Source organism: Quercus lobata, chromosome 2 (assembly GCF_001633185.2).
Source record: "Quercus lobata isolate SW786 chromosome 2, ValleyOak3.0 Primary Assembly, whole genome shotgun sequence".
Lineage (NCBI taxonomy): Eukaryota > Viridiplantae > Streptophyta > Magnoliopsida > Fagales > Fagaceae > Quercus > Quercus lobata.
The window spans coordinates 54533829-54550831 of NC_044905.1; the positions used below are offsets into that span (position 1 = coordinate 54533829).

At 35.3% G+C, this 17003-nt stretch overlaps 1 protein-coding gene across 1 annotated transcript; it reads right to left on the minus strand.

Annotated features, from left to right (window-relative positions):
• Positions 1 to 2362: 2362 nt before the first annotated feature.
• LOC115975883 (nascent polypeptide-associated complex subunit beta-like) lies at positions 2363 to 6725 on the minus strand. Its single transcript, XM_031096922.1, has 6 exons — positions 6577 to 6725; positions 5786 to 5853; positions 5160 to 5308; positions 4975 to 5031; positions 4612 to 4650; positions 2363 to 2812 (listed from the first exon to the last, which is right to left on the minus strand). Exons 2-6 carry the CDS (start codon positions 5851 to 5853, stop codon positions 2643 to 2645), a joined length of 483 nt encoding a protein of 160 aa, XP_030952782.1. The 5' UTR covers positions 6577 to 6725; the 3' UTR covers positions 2363 to 2642.
• Positions 6726 to 17003: the final 10278 nt, after the last annotated feature.

A 17003-nucleotide genomic window follows, 5' to 3' on the forward strand; every position in this document is an offset into this window, starting at 1 on the left:
TCTTTGTGATGATTTGGTAGAAGACATAGTGTATGTTGAGCCGGAAATAGTAGAAGATCAAGACAATGTAGGTTTGCCTAAGAATGATTTGAATCAATCTTTTGCATCTAAATGGCCTTCGGAACCATGTCTTGATATGGTATTCAATGACTCAAAAGATGCTCATGCATGTTATAATGCATATGCAAGGTGAAAGGGTTTTAGCATTTGAATAAATCATAAACGGTTGTTTAAAGAAGATAAATCATTGGTTGGAGTGGAATATGTTTGCTGGAGGGAAGGGTTTCGTCATAAAAGTTGTTAAGATAAAGAAAGAAAAGGTCCACAACATGCAAAAACTAGAGTGGGATGCAAAGCTATGATGAGTTTAAAGAAAAAAAAAAAGGAAACATGGATTGCAAGTAAGTTTGTGAACAATCATAATCATGAACTTCATCTTACTCCTAAAAGTACAAGTTTGCTTCGTGGACATAGAGTGATATCACGTGCCAAAAAAAATCTTATAGATATACTCAATGAGTTAGGTGAACCTACAGGAAAGATAATGTTAGTGTTGAGTAAAGAATCTAATGGTGACTATAATGTTGGTTGTGTTGCAATTGATGTTCAAAATTATTTGGGTAATAAAAGAAGAAATTTACTTCAAAATGGAGATGCACAAAGAATGTATAGCCATTTTACTGAGTGTCAATTAAAAAAATCCAAGTTTTTTATATGCAATTCAAGTTGATGAACATGGGCACATGAGAAATTCTTTTTTGGCAGATGCTAGGTCAAGAATTGCATACGAACATTTTGGACATATCGTTACTTTTGACGCTACTTACTTAACAAATTGCTATGGGATGCCTTTTGTTCCTTTTATTGGGGTTAACCACTATCACCAATCTATCATGTTTAGATGTTCATTCAAGTACAATGATAAGTGACTCTGTGCATCAATATGAGAAAGCCTTAAATGCGCATTATCTGAAAGAGAAATAGCAAGATGTATAAAGACAAAAAACTACAATGCCAATTTTGAAAACATGTTACAAGATGGAAGGAGAGGTACTAAAAATTTATACAAGAAAGATGTTTATGAAATTTCAAGAAGAAGTATTTTGTAAACAAAAAAACAAGGCATCCAAATATCGCGAAGGAGGAAAGAAAGTATATAAAGTGGTACCTCATGGGAAAAAAGTCCAATTTATGAAGTGTTGAAATTTCTAAGAAAAAAGGCTATTTGTACATGCCATATGTTTGAATTTGTTGGAATTCTTTGTAGTCACATACTTATTGTTTTTGTGAAAAACTCTCTTGTGGACTTTCTTCCCCCGAATTATATTTTAGAAAGATGGAAAATCAAGGCCAAGAATCATATTATACATGACATATCTAATAAAGAAATATGAACATCTTGACTTAGCTCTATAGAAGGTTCATGTGAAGCTTTTAGTCATGCGCGATGTTGATGATTTTGTAAGTTCTGATAATACTATACTAAACAGCAAGTATTATCAAAACTTCCAAGTGCCTTACAATACCCTTCATATGTTCTATCTAAGGGGGTACGTGTACATCGATATTTTCTAAGAAAAAAGGCTATTTGTACATGCCAAATGTTTGAATTTGTTGGAATTCTTTGTAGTCACATACTTACTGTTTTTGTGAAAAAATCTCTTGTGGACTTTCTTGCCCCGCATTATATTTTAGAAAGATGGAAAATCAAGGCCAAGAATCACATTATACATGACATATCTAGTAAAGAAATATGAACATCTTGACTTAGCTCTATAGAAGGTTCATGTGAAGCTTTTAGCCATGCGCAATGTTGATGATTTTGTAAGTTCTGATAATACTATACTAAACAGCAAGTATTATCAAAACTTCCAAGTGCCTTACAATACCCTTCATATGTTCTATCTAAGGGGGTACGTGTCCGTCTGTATTGGTTGATATAGCATGTCCTTATTGAATTTAATCTCAAACTAAATACATCTTACCGTACTAAATAACATCTCAATAAACTCTATGTTGAGTTAAATTTGCATATGGATATTAAAATTGATTGGATATAGTTGTGTCTATTCTTTAATATGTGCGATGATATTGTGGCATATTGAGATTGGAGTATTAAACTTGAGTTTTATATTACATCCTTATAGAATTTAATCAACATATATCTTAAAGTCAAAGATCAAAAGAATAAGAATTGTAAGTTAACCTTGTTTGTATCTTATGATGTAAATAAAAATAGTGTAACACAACACCCTAAGGATAGTTGTGGTAAATCATTGGTCTATGCCATTTTGATCAAGCAATTAATTTTGATAAACCAAATCTTTTTTAACAATAAAATAATATATAAAAATAAAAAATAAAAAATAAAAACGTGTCTCAGTGCGCTTAAAGTGTGCATCATTAAATGAGTTTTTTTTTTTTGGCCTAGCGAAGCGTTGAGAGGTTGGGGCTTTGAGCTTAGGTGCGCCTTAGGCACGCTTTTAACAACATTGAATAGGTCTCATACAAGCTACAATTCTTTCACTGGATTCAATAAAACATCAGGAAAAGGGACTATCACAAGAGCTGAAGGCCATAAGGGGAAAGAAATGCCCAGCAAAGTACTAAAATTGGTATTGGAAACCATTCATACAACCAGTCTAAGAAGTATGGGTATGACCATCTTCTGCAGCAGTTTCAAAGGTTTCACCAGCAACAAGCTCCGGGACTTCATCATCGTCTTCTTCTTGCGTTGCTTGTGCACCAGCAGGTGGTTGCTGCTTCTGAAACTGCTCCGCAAGCTTCCTTAGGTTGTCCAAGTTATCTGGCCCTAAAAATTGAAACCGTATATGTCAGTGCAAGTTAGTCAACTGGATTGAGATAACAAAACACAACAAATTCATTTCCAGAACGCCCATAGAATTAGTTTCTGTCAAGACTACTAGGAAAAAGTAATTTCCAGCTAAATAATGTCCCGCAGCCATATAATCTAATAAAATTAATATAACTCCTTGGGTTAAAATAGCCTGATTTCCATAATCAATCAATCAAAGATCAGCACTGGAATATTTATTTTATATTACTCTTACTTAAGCTGTTAATACTCTTCATTTGAATCACATAAGCATAGATTATGACATTTCCCATTTAGAAGCTCCAACAACATGAATTTGATATAGTTTTCTGTGTTCACACTGTTTGACATCAGCAGAGGTAGAGCTACTGAGGTCAACAAAGATCAAAGAGAGCTTGCAATCAATGACACTCAAAATAATATTTAAACTACTTTGCTCAATAATAACAGCCCACAAGTGGGCTATGAATCCTTCAGGCAGAATAGTTTGGGACCTTCTCAAGCAAAGATGTTGGGGGGGGGGGGGGGGTGATGGGGACACTACACGCATGAACTTTCCAAGGGTCATTTTCTTGGCTCATAAAAACATTGTATGTTAAGATAATTCACAATCAAAGGTATACATAAAATATTTCGCCCAAGGAAAAAAGCAAATCAATAATTAGGCCAACCAGATGTATATTTCATTTCCTCTCTCTCTCTCATTCATTAGGGCAAGGGAATTTCTTTCCCTTTTTCAAATGTTACTGGTTTGGGTTGCATGTTGTGCGCGTGCAAGCGTGTGTGTTTCTCAGGGGGGCTAGACAAACATACAAAGAAGAAAGAAATCTGCTCGCTCAGGAAAGAGAGTCAAATAGAAATAATGTCATTTGATCAGAGTCAAGTAGGAAAAAAAAAGACCACTTAAATATTTGCTTTTGTACAGCCTTAAGATTTGCATTTCATGTAGCATTCAAACAAGGAGATCAGAAATGGACCAAATTTAAACGAGGCTATAATTCTACATAATAAACCTTCTGAACTCTAGATAGCAGCATTTAGCCTTAAGAGCATACATACATAAATCTTGCATAAAAAGGTCAAATTCAGATTTGAGTAGCTTTTTACTGAAGCCAGGATTCAAACCTGATTCAAACCCACATGAAAGCCATTGCACACATTTGAACAAATCCTCCAGCAATTTCTTGTAGGATTTTGAAATGAAAACCATAAAATCTCATTGTTTAAAAATCGAGAGTCAAGCTGAAGATTTTATCATTTGGATTCACCATCTTTGATTTTTTAAATTCAGAAAGAAGATTATGAAATTGGATCTTGGGGATTTTGACTTCACTGGAAATGGATAACAGACAATAAAGTTCCTGCCCTGGCTTTTCATGCTTTTCTCTGTTGCAATTGTTCCTTCATGTAGTGGATGTCAATGCCCTGGTTTCATATTTTTCTCTATTGCAACTAGCATCTAATTACCAAATTGTCATGTCAAAACTTCCACCACAGGCAATGGGTGCATGCGTAGCTTACTAATCCAAATGAACAGAAAATTTGGATTGACTAGTCTACTATATACAAACCAATTAGATATTCAAGGCACATTTGAGAAATATTTAACATCAGTTAACTAGTAAGACAAAAAGCCTCAGGTTAGCAAGCCAAAGAAGCAATTTGTTTGTACTGGGGTCTCAAAATACAGGTAGCTGACAAATACTAATATGGAACTATTAGAACAAAAAAATTATGATTTAAATGTAAGGAAAATAAACATAATAGCATCATACCTAGTTGGTTGATGATCCCTGGGAGAATATCTTGCAATTCTGAAACACAAGTTCAAGTCTTAGCTCTTTTCCACTGAAAATTATTAAAGAAATAATGTGCAGCAGAGAAAAATCAGTGGCAAAAGTGCAATGCCCCTTTAAAAGATCTGATTTAAGGCTTACTATATGACACGAATGAAAATCTGGGAATGCTAAGCATAAAGTTAGAAGAACCTCAGCAATATTACAGCATTTAAATACTATTTCAGCAACTCATGTAGACCACATCTTGAAAGACATAAAGATACAGAAAAAGCCACCCAAAAAAATGCAGACAAGCATTCTAGCAGATATAAATGGTAGAAGAAGAGAATGAGAAAATACTTTTTATTTGAGGAGAACCGCTAACAACCCAAGTGTTGGCAGCAATGGAAGCTTGAACTGGGATACAAGATAATAAAAATTATTAGTCATTGGTTGCCAAATAGGAAATCAATTACAAAAACATCGGTGGTATAAAAAGCTTAGGCTACACAATCCTAAAGCCATATTTAGGTTAGGAAGTTAACCTTTGGGATTAATAAACTGGATGACTGCATCATCCTTGAAAATGTTAACTTCTTCAATAGCTGGGATAGCGTTCACCCCAATCCTCTTCAAGGTACTCTGAAGCCTTTTATCATCAGTGGTCGTGGCTCTGTGAATAGCCTTCTTTTTTCTAAGTACAAAAGCACACAAGACAGTGGCGCATCAAACTCAACTAAACTTTGACACGTTAAACAAAAGTAACAAACAAATACACTATGTAGTTTTTGTGAATAAAAGTACAACATGATTAATCTTTATGATATCAAATTTTGAATCAGAAGAATGAAGCTTGGAGAATCTCTTCTGAATGTTTATCAAATTAAATCCTAGTGGTTTACAATCTAAAAAAAATTATAGAATAGTTTTCATTCCAGAAAAAGTTAATGTTTAAATCATATATAATCATATCCCACATTTGTGCCAATGAGCTCTGACTTAATTAACACCATAACAAATAGTTGGTATTGAATCAAATAAAAAGGAAATAATAAATATTTGTTTTTATAAAATGAGCAGCTCTTTCTAGTAAGAAAGAAACTTTTTTTTAGTTGATTAAGCTACAAAATAAAATTTGACATATTTTATTAAACAAGAAAGACTGTCAAACCTTCTCATGCTTCCTTTTCCACCAGTACGAACGGCACCAGCCATTTTCATGAGCCTCTCCCTATCCATCTGAGCAGGGAAAAACACTGAATCAATGACAACCCTCTTTCATATAGGTTGTGTTTGGATAATTGAATTTAGATTTGGATTTGAATTTAAAAGTGAGGGATTTGAAATGCCTTAATTTCAAACTTATCAATATAGAGGTATGTATAATGGATTTCTAAAATTTTATGGGTTTAGAAGTTATTTCAAATTCTAGGATTTAAGGTTTAAAACCCTTGACAGATTTTTCAAATCCAAATCTTCGATCCTTTTTAAACTATCCAAACAAGGTATTTGGATTTCAATCTCCCAAATCCAAATCCATGTGGCCAATCCTGCCATCCCAACACACGTCTCAGATATGAATCCAAGTCCAACAAAATTGTGAATGAAAGTAAATGAAGGATAAGGGTTTTCAAATAAATGAAGCTTCTTTTCAACCCAATAAATTAAAGAAAAAAAAAATTTAACCAAAACCCTAGCACTTTCTAGATTCTGTACCCTGTTAGCCTGCTGAGAAATTTTCAAAGAGCCATTCTTTTTCTTATATTGCTGGAAAAGAAAAACATAGAAGAAGAAGAAGGAAAAAAGAAAAAAAAAGAGTAATAGCAATTTGGGCTAAAATTTCTGTATAAAATGAAACCACTTAACACGGTGAAGAGACAAAACAAAGAAATGTTAATAAAAGAATCAAACTAAGACAGAAATCTTAATACAGAAACAACATTAAAAAAAAAAAAAAAGTACCTTTGCTTTGGTAATAATATATGAAAGGTAGAATAGGAAACGAGTAGCAGCAGAACCCAGCGGCAGTACAGAGGCAAGAGAAAGAGAGCTCTATCGGCTTGACAGACGAAGATTTAGATAGGGGATAAATATGCCCTTCTCTTCTTGAATGCCCAATTCCTTTTTTACCCTTTCTCTCTCCAATAAACATTAGGACCCTAATTCGTTTTTGGCCAAAAGAGTCTAAGGCCCTGTTTGGATTAGCCCTGTTTTGAGTCATATGGCTCAGTTCTCATGATTCAAACTACTGAGAATTGTGTGAGACCCACTGAAAACTGAGTATTTGGCTTGATTTCCTCTCCCTGTTTTCATCACTCGAACTCAATTTGGATTGAGTGAGAGTGATGAAAACCGGAAAAAAGAAAATGTTGTTTTCTGTTTCTTAAACTCAAACTCAGTGGCAATTTCGTAAAATGGAAGACCTCGTGGAGCCCACAGCTTTTGTATTGTCCCATCACTACTTGATCTCTCTCCAACCTGTTCTTCTCTGTCACTTCTCCTTCTTCATTTTTTTTTTCTTTTACCCATAGCTCTCCTTCTCTTTTTTGTGTGGCATCAAAGAGAGAGCAAGACCAGAGATCGGAAACTTCGTCGGCAATAGGGGATTCAAGAAACAACGTCGAACTGAGCCCAGGCCAAATCGTGAGACACGCAGACCTTGAGATTGGAAGCTTCGCCGGCCTCGAGACACGCGGACCTCGAGATCGAACTGAGCCTAGACCAGATCTTTTACTTCTTTCTTTTTCTTTCCTTTTTTTTTTTCTTTCTCTTTTGTCTCTTTTCTTCTTCAAGGTGGGTTTTTGCTCTTAGTTTCTTCTCTCTTTTCTTTTTTCTTTTCTTTTCTTTCTTTGTTCTTCACTCTAGTTTCTTCTTTTAGCCACTTTTTTTTTTTTTTCTTCAAGCGATGATGGTAGAGATGGCTGAGTTTGGGTCTCCGATCTAAGGATTTGGGTTTGGGTTTTTTTGTTGTGGTTGTGGTGGTTTGAGACTTGGATTTTTTGGTGGAGGTTGTGGTTTTGGTTGAGGGCTGTTGGTAGGTTTGGATTTTTGATTCATTTAGATTTTTTGGTGGAGGTTGTGGTTGTGTTGAAGGCTGCTGGTAGTGGTGGTTGTGGTTGTGGATTTTTGGGTTCGCCGTTGGTGGTCATGGTGGAGCTGGGTTAATGGTGGTGGATGAAGGGTTTGTCGTTGATGGTGGTGGAGCTGGGTTTCGGTGAAGTTGGGTTTGAAGAGCAAAAAAGAAAAGGGACGTGGGTAGCAACCGTATTCTTCTGTGCAGTGTCAATGGGTGGGTCCATCATTTTGGCAAAAAGTAAAGTTAAAAACTGAGATACATGACTGAGTTTTGTGACCAAACAAAAGTGTTGGATTTTTTGAGTGACAGTGGAGTTTGAGATATGAGTTTATGGGTTTTGAGTTTGAGTTATGAAAACTGAGACACCTCTAAACCAAACGGGCCCTAAATCACCACAATAATATGGAAATGTTGGTACTGAATGTGTTGGATTGTTCATGAATTCCAAATCTGTTGGGTTTATTTGGTGGTGGAGTGAGGGTGGTTGGAGGGTGGTGGTTGGATATAACCCACGTATCAATTTCTTTAGCCAGAAACAAAACTTGAACAAAGGCCATAACTTTATTGTGTAACTAGGAAAAGGGGAAAACTAAGCTCAAGGGGAAAAAGTATTTAAAAAGAAAGCTATTGTACATCCGTAGCTTTATTGAGGAGAAAAAGGGATTTATAGGTGATGCGCAAATTGGAGTCTTCACTTCTTCTTCTTGTTTCTGTTTTGTGGGTTTGGTTTTCTTTGATTTGGATAGTTTTTTTATCGCACCTGCACTTTTGTTGTGTTCTTGGATTTATTTTTGGGTGGTAGCGTGACAGTGGTTTGGATTTGAAAATAGAGAGACGGTGGTTCAGACCAGGCAACGGTAGTTAGCTATGACCGGTGATGTTGATGGGGCCAGCGCCGGTGGTTGTAGTGGTGGCCTGGTGGGGATGGGCAGGGGTTTTATTTATTATTTATTTTAAGTAATTGAAATTAGGAAAGGTTTAATGGTATGAGACAATTAAATATGTTGTCATGTGGCATATTTTTATTAGTGGAGTATAAAGTAGAGTAGAAAAAATGAGACAAAAGATTTGGACTCTTGGCCAAAATGCCATTACTCCATATATTTTGGTCTCTATTAAAGCATTCACATAAAACCTCTCAAATGCTAAAAATCCTATTTTTTAGCATTTTTGAGATAAAAATACCACTCTATCAAACTGGCTAAATCTTAAAATTTTAAGATTCAAGGTATAGTGCAATCTCATATTTGAGACCGCACTGTAGCTACAATTGTAAAACAAAAATTATTTTTTATTCACCTCAGGCTCTTTCTCTTTCCTCTCTCCACTTCTTTCTTCTCTCTTCTCTCTCTGTGCTTCGCCGATGTGGTTCGCCGATGAATGTGCTCTGCCGATGGTCGTGGGTCGTGGTCTGATGTGCTCCGGCGATTTTGTGGGTCTGGGTTCATGGGTCTGGGTTCGTGGGTCTGCGTTCTGTGGAGCAAGTACTTCGAGGTTGGCGGCTACGATTGCAGGCTCCTCGTGTATCCGAAAGAAGACTTGCAAGCTTTGCCAGGGTACATCTCAATCTACCTCCAAATCATGGACCTGAGAGGCACTTCTTCATCGAAATGGGTTTGCTTCGCTAGCTATCGCCTCACAATCGCGAATGTTCACAACGATTCGAAGACTATTTACCATGATTCCTGGCACAGATTTGGGGTGGTGGGTTTTGGCTGGGGTTAAGATCGGGGTGGTGGGTTTTGGTTGGGGTTGAGAACGAGGTGGGTGGGTGGGTGGTGACTGAGGTGGGTTGCTGTGGCTGAGGTGTGGGTCTTGGGTTTGTGGGTTTTGTTCACCGCTCTATCCTCCGCCTCCCTCTCTTCCTCTCACGATGAAGCTTCTCTCTCTCAAGTTTAGTTTAGTTTTTGTTGTTGTTGTTGTTGTTGTTGTTTTTTTTTTTTTTTTTTTTTTTGGTTGGCTGTGGGGTTGATTTTTGGATGGACCAGTGAGTTGGCCATGGGTTTGGGTTTGCTGTTGAATGTTGATGGTTTATGGTGGTGGTGGCTGACAATGGCTAGTCATTGAGAAGAAAGTGGTGGAAAGAGAGAGAAAGTGGTAAAATAAAATAATATTATTTAAATGAAGCTGTAAAAAAAAATAGAATGTTTGATGGTAGGTGGATTGTAAAATGATATGTTAAAATTGATAAAGTAAGATTTTGGAGTGGTAAATGCTAAAATATTTAGCATTCTTGATGAGCATGCTCTTAGATCCCTACACTTTAGTAGCAATCAAATTAGTCTTTTTTACTTTTATTTTGCAGTCAAGTTGAACCATGTTATTTTTAATTTACATTCATTTTGGGTCCAAATCTAGGTTTGTTTTAGTTGCTAAGTTGATATTTGTGTTTACCAGAGTTGGAGATTAGCATATTTGATTTGTGTTTTGTGTTTGGTTGCCAAGAAAGTGCAAGAAAAGCTATGATTTGTTAGTATGGACTAAATTGACAGCAAGTTAAAAATAATAGGGACCAAAGTTGAATTTTCACCTACATTTTTGTAGGCTATAAGCATGCTTTTGGTTGTGATTGAGTAGCATAACTTTGATAGATTGTATACGCTTAGTCTCTTTAGAATGACATATGCTTGATTGGACATGTTGTAAATATGGCTTTGCCTTTGCTTGAGCAAGTTAGTAGATGTGTTGCTTGGTTGTCATTTCATTGTGGACAAGTTTTGGCTAAGCACGTGTCTTGCTGTCTGCACACCATTTTTTTTAGTGCTATATTGACAAACATTTTTGTCTCGCCGCTTAATAGTCGACTTATACTCAACATGTGTTAGGTCACTACATCATTAATTTCAAGAAGCTCCCATATATAAGTTGTGTTTTCGCACATTGCAAGTCATGGTGCACTTTTTTGTCATTGTTTCTTAGGGGCTGATTGTGTTCTCACAAATAGTGACTTAAATAAAGCTTGTTTGCCATAATCTTTTGAATAGATCACGTTTATGTTAGGATTAATGCCCTAAAATCCTATTGTATAATGTTGTGCATGACATTATGTTATCATATAATCCTTAAGATGCATTGTATATGATTTATGTGATTTAGTCACAGAAGATGTAAATCACAAGTTCTTTGTAAACTTAAAATCTTAGTTTTTAGTCAATGATGAAATTGAACATTTTATTTGCGAAGACTATAACATGTCAACTAAGATGATTTGTCTTGATCATGAAAGTGGAGATTTTTACTTGATATGTTAATATATTTTTAAGGGTCTGTTTGAGATCTGCTTATTTTGCTGAAACTGAAAACTTTTTACTAAAAGTATTGTAAATAAAAGTAAAAGTTAGTTAAAATAGTATAGTGGGACCCATGAATAGTGCCAAAAAGTGTAGTGGTGTCCATAAATAGTAGCAAAAATAAGTTAAATTGTAAAATAAGTTGGCTTTTTAATTTGGAGCCAAACGCAGATTAAATGTATAAGACATATTGAATTGGATCGCTATGAATTTATTATTCTATTAATGACTATCAAATAAATAATAAATTTCACGACTTTTATTTACATAAACTCTCAATCTTGATAGAATAATGAATCTGATCATGAAATGTAGGTTGCTTTGATATATCAGGAGTGAAATCTAATCTAACATCAAAACCTCGGTATGTTGGGCAACCACACGTAGTGTTGAAGGAACACATATTCTCAAGATGGAATTTATAATATCTTTTCAGAGTTATAAAATATTCACTTGCGATAAGTTTAATGGGTTTGGTTATTTAGAGTATTAGGCCTAACCACTTTAGTAAAGAGTTACTAAAGTTTATATTTTATGAAATTGGATTTCATATATATATATATATATATATTAATAACTTAATGATTAAACCGGGTACTCAAGGATCAAGAGGTAGTAATCTTCAAAGTGATAGTTATATATTATGACTTTGTATTACTACGAATATTTTTATGAAGGGGTTAAATGTTTAGATAATAAAATCTTGGAATATAATTTATTAATAAGACCTAGAGTACAATTATATTTTATATGGTGGTATTAAATATAATTAATGATTTTTCTAAAATATATATATAATTAATGGTAATTTTAAGCTTGTTAAAAGTTGACAGATAAGTCCAAAGTTCATTGGAATTAGAGTTTTATTTGTTCTTTTTGGTCCCAACCCAAACCACACACTAAAGCCCAATTGGGCTAGCCCAAAAGGCTAACCAAATTAGATAATCAGTTATTTATTTAATAAGAGTTATTAAATAAAATAACTGCAAGTGTAGTAAAATATATACGTATGATTAAAAAAAAGAAACATATAGATTTCTTAAGAGACTTTTCTCTTATTCTCTTGGACAAGTACGTATAGAACTAATTGAGAGACCACACATATTGGGCATATGTGGAATTGGGGTGAAGATTGAAAGTATTCCCAAGTTCAATTTTAGTTTGTTTTTTAATTTCACTACATCAAGGTACACCTTCCTATTCTTTGTTTCTAAAATATTGATATTCCATGTTATCTCACATGAATGAAGTAGATCCGTTTATTTCCGCTGCATGTTTTTGTATAAGATGCAAAACTGTGTTTTCCAATAGTTCATGCATACAACGACTCAAAGAATGCATAGGTTTACTATTTTCTTAAGGATAAGTTTTATCCTCGCGTATAGCGAATTACCATATGGCAATGAGTTAAGGGTTTGTTGGCTTCTTTGGCACTCTGGGAGGTTTATGCTCTGGCATTCCCATCTTTTTGAGGGTTGGCTATGTCTTCGCATGTAGTGGATCACCATGCTTAAATCATAAGATATTGTATTGATTTTCCTACCACTTTGTAATGCTTGCCATTAAAAAGACATTGGCTTTCCCTAGCTTGTTGAAGGCATTACACTCTCGCAAGTAGGGTATTGCCATATATGAATAATATGACGTCTCATCGGCTTCTTAGAAAACAAAAAGTTGTAGCCAAACTCACTTTAGTTGGCAATGAAGCTTCCATAAAATCGATATTTTTAAAGCCCTTTGGTCTGTTTAATTTAGTTTTATTGTTTCAATTGCCTTCAAGATTGATTATCCAATATTTTTTTGTCATAACCCAACGAAACCATTTCACCCCACTTACCAAGAGTCAAAACTAGACAAAATATCAATTTTATCCTTAGAATTTGACTTACTTTAAGAATAAATACTTTAGACTCTGCTCCTACACATGCATTAAGGTTACACTTTTGTACAACGTTTTCAGTCTTACACCACTTAGCAATCTATTGAGTGTTGTTTTTGTAAAATTTTAAGATTATGAAGGACGGAATTATCATCACTTAGGTTCTGACTAGGTCTGGTAATACATCATCTTACCTTGCTCTCTATCTTGCCTAGTAAGTCTTCCTTTTAGCTTCTTAACTTTGCCTATTGCAATTACATGACACCATATTTTTCCTCTTTTTTTTTTTTTTTTCTTTTTTTTTCTTTCTAATTTCAATTTTGTGAACCACCTATTATTCACACAGTCGATGGCTCCACTATGTCTATTCTTAGTATAGGCACCATCTCTACTTCCAATCTTTTGATTACTGAGGTGTTACATGTGCCCAATCTCTTATACAAATTAGTTTTGTGGGCAATAAGCTAAATTTGGTTATTGAATCACCTTTTATTTCTCTAGTTATGTTGTGCAAGATCTAGGGACATGGCAAGAGCTTGGGATTGACCGTAGAATTGGACACATCAAATTTTTAGCCTCTGACTTCTTTTTGTCGGTATTCATCTTCTCCAATCTTACTAGTACTTTGGCATTCTTGACTTAGGCATGCACCCTGCTCCTAGCATGGTTTTGAAACCTAGATTAATCAAAGAATTGAAAAATGGAGAGGTCAAGGTTTTTGAGGTGGACCAATGTCGAATCAAGGCTTACCACGATAACGTTATAATTAATTTAATAGTTATATTAGTTATCTTCTTGGGAGGGCTAACTATTATTGAAAAATATGGCTAAATAAACAAGTTTTGATTAAACAATATAAACCCTAAAAAAATTAGCAATGACAAAAATAAATTGATAGAGTTAGAAAGATCTCACAAACTATAGAATCACGCAAATTGCATTGTTCTTAAAAGTTGATTCATGTCATCTGGAGTAGAACTCAGTGCATTAGGCTTTCTTGACCAATCCCCTAGGATTAGACTATAGCAAATATTTTTGAGATGGATGCACACCCAATCAAGAAGAACTAAAGAACATCCTTCTTATTTTGCCTTTCCTTACACCCAAAACAAGTGTATAAAGTTTTGTGGGAGAAGAGAAGAAAACAGAGGAGTTGTGGAGTGCAGCTAGAAAAGGAAGATGAGAAAAAGAAATGAGGGCTAAAGGGTTTTATAAGCCAAAGGAAATGAGAGATTAGGGCTGGCCCCAACAGTTACTATGCATGCCCAACAGGCTAAGCTAAAAAGGTTAGAAGGAAAAGAAAGGAAAATGATACAATCCAATAAGGGTAGAATTAAGCATAAACCCAACCCAATCCCAACTCTAAAACCTAGCCCATTATCTTTGAAGTTACCACTTAAAGTGGATAGTGGCTTATAAACACATAACATGGTTCACTTCTAACCAATGTGGGACACTAAGCACAATGCTAAGTGTTTGAAACGCAACCCATCACTCCAACAACTATCACTCCGCATTTAATTCTCTAACCAACTATCATTCCTTCATTAAATGAAGTTGATAGCCCTCATATTGTAGAACATCGAAAAGGGATCCTAAACCATTCCTTAGCCGTTTAAGGAATGGTTTGCTGTCAGGTTCCCCATTCATAGAGAAGTGATCACCCCCCCCCCCCCTTCTTTCAAAAGCCTATAAATACCCCAAACCTATTAAATAGCCTCAAACCTAGCTTCAATATGTAAAATCTGTCATGATAATTATTGTTGGTGCTATTTTGATGAGAACATACTATCTATTAAAGCTTTAGGCTTTGGCCACGGGGAATGTCCTTTACTAGGGCAAGAGTGAATAAGGGGCGTATCCAATCTATCCAAACAAAGCTCACAATCTTAGTCTTTTTCCTAGGGTCTGCAATAGTGTTGCTTCTCAAAATTCTTTACTTCAACTTTGGCATAGCAGACTTGGTCATCCTAATCACCAAGTTCTTAGCTTAGCTTTATCTTCTTTACTTCCATTTGCAAATAAATGAACCAATATTTCACAGTCTTGCACTCATTGTTTACATGGTGAGATGCATAGATTACCATTTGGTACTTCTAAATTTGTTGCAAATTCTCCTTTTGAACTTGTTCATTCAGATTTGTGGGGGCCTGCTCCAGATTCTGTTAATCAATATAAATATTATGTGATTTTTGTAGATCATTTCACCAAATTTACTTGGTTGTATTTGCTTGCTAATAAATCTGAAGTCTTTACCAAGTTCCAGCATTTTAAATCCATGGTACGTAGAAACACAATTCTCCACCAAAATTAAAACCTTTAGGTCTGATAGAGGAGGAGAGTACACTTCACATCCTTTTAAACAATATCTTCTCTCTAATGGCATAAACCATCAAATTTCTTGTCCCTACACCCCATAACAAAATGGGCTTGTTGAAAGGAAACATAGACATACTATTGAAGCAGCTATTACTCACCTTTCATAGTCCCAAATTCCTAATTCTTACTGGTCTTTTGCTGCTCAAACTGTTGTCAACTTGATTAATTTTTTATCTACTCCTGTGTTACACTCTAATTCCCCTTGGTCTGTTCTTCATCATTCCTCACCAGACCTTTCACAATTGAAAGTGTTTGGTTGTGCTTGCTATCCTTTTCTCAGGCCTTATACAACTCATAAGCTTGATCAAAGAACCACTGAGTGTGTTTTCTTAGGATATTCTACTTGTTCTAAAGGCTATCTATGTCTTGATCATTCTATCAATAAACTCTATACCTCTAGACATGTTGTATTTAATGAGTCCAAATTCCCTTTTCTCTATTTGTCTGCTTTTCCTTCATCTGTTCCCACTCCTGCTAATTCTAATCAATCCTAGTTTTCTAACCTCCTTTATCTCTATTCTACTAATCAACCATCTCTTCTTGGTCCAACACCCACTACTACTGTTTCATCAACTTCTTTAACTTCGCCATCTCTAAAGTCTAATTCCCCATATGTCATTTCTAAGTCTGCCTTGGTTCCTCCTTCACAATCTCATTCTCTACCTGATTCAGCTTTAATTCCTCCACCTCAATTTGCTCCTATTCTTCCTACTACATCATCTTCCAATGTTCAGTCTATCTCTATTCTTAGTACACATTCTATGCAGACTAGGTCTAAGAGTGGCATTACTAAGCCCAAACTGTGCTATAAGGCTATTATTGACTACAATGCCACTGAACCTCCTAATTACAAGATTGCCTCTCAATACCCCAATTGGTGCAAAGCCATGGATGCTAAATTTTCTGCTCTACAAAAGAAAAACACATGGTCTCTTGTTCCATTGCCTCCTGGGGTCAATTTGGTTGGATGTAAGTGGGTATTCAAACTAAAAATGAATCGAGATGGTTCTATAGTCAGGTATAAGGCTAGGCTGGTTGTAAAAGACTTTCACCAACAACCTACAATTGATTACACAGAAACATTCAGTCCTGTGGTGAAACTAGCTACTATCAAGCTTGTTCTTTCCTTGGCTGTGAGTTTTCATTGGCCTCTTAGGCAGCTGGATGTCTCTAATGCTTTTTTACATGGATTTCTAAAGGAGGATGTCTATATGCAGTAGCCATAGGGTTATGTTGAGCTCTCAACATGTCTGCAAACTCCATAAATCTCTCTATGGACTTAAGCAGGCACCTCGGGCCTGGTTTGATCGATTCACCTATCATTTGTTCCATCTGGGCTTCACAACTTCCTATGCAGACCCTTCTTTATTTGTACTTCATACTTCCAAGGTCACTATTTTCCTCCTCTATGCGGATGACACCATTATCACTAGCAACATCCTCTTTCATATTTCTCATTTGGTGTCTCAACTTCAAGTTGGTTTCTCTTTCTGTGCTTTTCTATTATCTGATATAAAAGCTTTCAAAACCTACATTCTTAATCTAAAGAAAAGAATTTGCATCCACACAATCACTAGAACAAAAGGAGATATTTATTTGATTATTTGATTTAAGCTTCAAAGGTTCTCTTGTCAACCGCCATTCGGTTGAGGAGAAACCTAAAAAGTATGATTGTTTCTTGTTTTTCAAGAAAGCAATTGAGCCAATTGTTCATTCAACCACTAGTAATTGTACTCAGCTAGAGATTCTGAGAGTGAGTTCATAT

Excerpts from the sequence above, each read along its gene's own strand:
- LOC115975883 (XM_031096922.1), bottom strand. The coding sequence starts at position 5,853 with ATGGATAGGGAGAGGCTCATGAAAATGGCTGGTGCCGTTCGTACTGGT. Across the intron at positions 5,032-5,159 it reads CCAGTTTATTAATCCCAAAG|TTCAAGCTTCCATTGCTGCC; the intron begins GTTAACTTCCTA and ends CTTGTATCCCAG. Across the intron at positions 4,651-4,974 it reads CGGTTCTCCTCAAATAAAAA|AATTGCAAGATATTCTCCCA; the intron begins GTATTTTCTCAT and ends CTTGTGTTTCAG.